The 3,649-nt window shown below is 68.3% G+C and overlaps 1 protein-coding gene across 1 annotated transcript in view; it reads left to right on the forward strand.

Annotated features, from left to right (window-relative positions):
* The window catches only part of ZFPM1 (zinc finger protein, FOG family member 1), a 19,141-nt gene that overhangs the window by 14,377 nt on the left and 1,115 nt on the right, over positions 1 to 3,649 (forward strand). Inside the window, exons 5-10 of the mRNA XM_026042287.1 lie at positions 759 to 861; positions 1,365 to 1,574; positions 1,656 to 1,880; positions 1,956 to 2,051; positions 2,152 to 2,304; positions 2,840 to 3,606. Of these exons, the coding sequence (XP_025898072.1) occupies positions 759 to 861; positions 1,365 to 1,574; positions 1,656 to 1,880; positions 1,956 to 2,051; positions 2,152 to 2,304; positions 2,840 to 3,606 (1,554 nt within the window). The remainder of the gene's footprint in view (positions 1 to 758; positions 862 to 1,364; positions 1,575 to 1,655; positions 1,881 to 1,955; positions 2,052 to 2,151; positions 2,305 to 2,839; positions 3,607 to 3,649) is intronic.

Raw genomic sequence — 3,649 nt, forward strand, 5'->3', positions numbered from 1 at the left:
TCAAGAGCAGGGCAAGGGGAGCAATGAGGGGCATCGAGAGCGGGGCAAGGAGAGCAAGGAGGGGCAGTGGGAGCAGGGCAAGGGGAGCAAGGAGGAACATCGAGAGCGGGCCAGGAGAGCAAGGAGGGGCAGCGGGAGCCGAGGCGGACGGATAGCACGCAGCGGCGGCCCGGGCGGATGCGGCGCAGATAGGGTTTCCGATGGTTATCGGGGCCGGTTCCGAGCGCACACACTGACCCCTTTGTTCAAGGCACGACAAGGAAGGTGGCTCCGCATGGGCCGGGGGCCGGCGGCGGGAAGCGCCGCGGCGGCTGCCGGTGCAACCGGCACCCCCAGCACCTCTGCGGTGCAGCCAAAACCTCCCGGCGGGGATGGACGTGACGGGGGCAGCGCTGCATCCCATTTGGCAGCGCGGTGCCCGCGGGGCCGGGCAGCACCGCCCGCGGGCACAGGCACCCACGCAGGTTTATCACACTGTGAGCACTCGGCTCCGCGCGGTGATAAACCAGTGGAGACCGCCAGTCGGAGTTGGAGGGTTTAGAAATATTGGGAGGAATAATTAGATTTCATATCGTTACCGCAGCAGCCATCGGAGGATCAGGCAGATTAATTCCCCCCCTCTTCCTCTACTCATTAATATTCATTAGCGACGCGGGGCGCTGGCGCGGGGCTGGGGTTGGCACCGTGCGGTGCAGGGGGGCGCCCCCTCGGCCCCGCGGGGTCTGGGGTCTCACCCGCCGCTGTTTGGGCTCTCGCAGAGCGCGCCCGTGACGCTGGTGCTGGGGGACGAGAGCTGCTGGCTGTCCCGGCTGCCGCTGGTGCCCGCCGAGCCCGACGCCAACGCCGTTATCTACAGCAAGGGTGGGTACCTGCCCCGCTGCACTGGGACCTCCCAGCCGCCGGTTCTCCTGTGTCGCCCTCCTGCTCTGTCCCCTCCCCGGGTGACAACTGGGCCAAGGGATGCCAGGCAGGAGGGTCCCACCATGAGGTGGCTGGTGCAAGGCTTAGTGCCGGCGCTGGTGCAAAATGGGCTGCAAGCACTGGTGCAAAATAGGGTGCGTGAGTGCAAAAATTTGGTGCAAACAACAGTGCAAAAATTTGGTGCAAGCAACGGTGCACAAATTTGGTGCAGGCAACGGTGCAAGCAACGTCACAAAAAAGTGGTGCAGGTATCGGTGCAAAATTCAGTGCAAGCAGCAGTGCAAAACCGGGCACAGGCACCCGTGCAAAGTGCAGCGCAAGCAGCAGTGCAGCCCTCGGTGGCACCGCGCGGCTCAGGCGCGGGCTGACACCGCCATCTCCAGGCAAGGCCGGGCTTAGCGCTCGGCGCCCGTCCCCACCAACGCTTGTCCCCCCCCGTGCAGACGCAGCGCTGTGGTGCCGGACGACGCGCGCCGTGCGGCAGGACGAGACCCTGCGCGCCTTCGTGCTGGCCGAGCCCGCGGCCGTCGCCAACCACGCGCCCAAGGCGGAGGCCGCCGCGGCGCCCTATCCGGCGGCGCTGCGCTCCGACATCCAGCTGCTGCCGCAGCAAGCGGGCATGGCTGCCATCCTGGCCACGGCGGTGGTCAACAGTGAGTGCCTGGGGATGCAAAGCGAGGGGACGGGGTTGGGGTACCCGCTGCCGCACCGTCCCCACGCGTTGCCCTCCGCAGAGGACGTCTTCCCCTGCAAGGACTGCGGCATCTGGTACCGCAGCGAGCGCAACCTGCAAGCCCACCTGCTCTACTACTGCGCCAGCCGGGCGAGCGGCGCCGCGCCGGCCGCCGACGACAAGCCCAAGGAGAGCTACCCCAACGAGCGCGTCTGCCCCTTCCCGCAGTGCAAGAAGAGCTGCCCCAGCGCCAGCTCCCTGGAGATCCACATGCGCAGCCATAGCGGTATGGGGGGACCGCGGCGGGCCGTGGCTCTCGCCGTGCGCTCGGCGCTCACGGGCCCGTCCGTGCGTCTTGCAGGGGAGCGGCCCTTCGTCTGCCTCATCTGCTTGTCCGCCTTCACCACCAAGGCCAACTGCGAGCGGCACCTCAAGGTGCACACGGACACGCTCAACGGTGAGTGCGCCCGGCCCCGTGGGCACCGCTGCCTCCTCGTCCTGGGGGATGTCCCGGGACCCCCAGTTTAATGCCTCGTACCACCGCGGTCCCCCCGCAGGCGTCTGCCACAGCTGCGGCTTCATCTCCACCACGCGGGACATCCTCTACAGCCACCTGGTCACCAACCACATGATCTGCCAGCCGGGCTCCAAGGGCGAGGTGTACTCGCCAGGGCCGCCCAGCCTGCCCGCCGCCAAGCCCCTCACCCCGGGTGAGTATCAGGGACCGGCAGTGCCGGCCATGGGCAGGGGACGGGATGGGGGACACTTATCACCACCTCTGCCAAGTGCTGCCTTGCCCAGGGAGCCTCTCTTGCCAAGTGTCAGAGTGCCAAGAGAACCTGTCCTTTTAAGGTGCCAGGGACCCCACACTTCCACAGTGCCAAGGGACCCCTTCCTTGCAAGGTACCACCTTGCCCAAACCCCTGCTTGTAAGCCACCACCTTGCCAAGACACCTCTTGCAAAGTGCCAAGGTTTCAACTGAACCCCAAATTTAAAGGTGCCACCTGGGCCTTTGCAAGCCCTTGCAAGATGCTGTCTTGCCAAGACAATCCCCATTGCAAAGTACCAGCTTGACACAACCCTCCCTTGCAAAGCACCCCCTTGCCCCCCTTGCAAGGTGCCACCTCGACAAGACCCACCGTGCAAGGCGCTATGTGTCCGTGCCAAGGTGCCAGGTGTCCCCTGCCTTGCACAGTGTCCAGGTGCCACCACGGTGACACCAGCACCTCTTCCCACCCCGGCAGGGCTGAGCCAGCCGAACAACGCGCCGGTGCTGAAGTGCAGCCTGCCGGGCTTCCTGGCCGAGGCGCTGCCGGCGCTGCCGCCGCGCGCCGTCCTGCACGGCCCGCCGCCCGCACCCGCCGCGCCGCCCGCCTCGCCGCCCACCGGCACCATCTCGCCGCCCGCCGAGGCGCCCGACGGCGAGCCCAGGGCGCCCAGCGCTGACGCGCCCTCCTCCTCCTCATCCTCCTCCTCGTTGTCCTCCTCCTCGGAGCCGATGCCACCCATGCGCGTCAAGGAGGAGCCGGAGGCGCCCAAGAGCACATCCCGCGCGGAGGCGCCCGGCAGCCCCGGCGCGGAGCCCGACTCGCGGACGTCGTCGCCCCGCAGCCTGCCCTCGGGCAAGGTGAAGTCGGAGCTGGCGAGCCCCACGCCGGGCTCCAGCCCCGTGCCCAGCGAGCCGGGCGCTGGCACGGCCGGCGGCACCGTCTTCCTGCCCCAGTACCTCTTCGGGCACGAGGCGGCCGTGGTGCCGCAAGCGTCCGAGATCCTGGCCAAGATGTCAGAGCTGGTGCACAGCCGGCTGAAGCAGGGCCAGGGCGCGGGGCCGCCCGCGCTCTACGGCGCCGGCGCGGCGCCCACCCCCAAGGGCGCCACGTGCTTCGAGTGCGAGATCACCTTCAACAACGTCAACAACTACTACGTGCACAAGCGCCTCTACTGCTCCAGCCGGCACGTGGCCGAGGACGGCGCTGCGGGGCCGCGCAAGCCCAAGGCGGCGCCCAAGGCGGCACCGGGCGGCGAGGGCCCCGCGGAGGGCGAGGGCTGCGGCG

The sequence above is a fragment of the Nothoprocta perdicaria genome, unplaced genomic scaffold (assembly GCF_003342845.1).
Source record: "Nothoprocta perdicaria isolate Ctin4 unplaced genomic scaffold, notPer1 scaffold_30, whole genome shotgun sequence".
Lineage (NCBI taxonomy): Eukaryota > Metazoa > Chordata > Aves > Tinamiformes > Tinamidae > Nothoprocta > Nothoprocta perdicaria.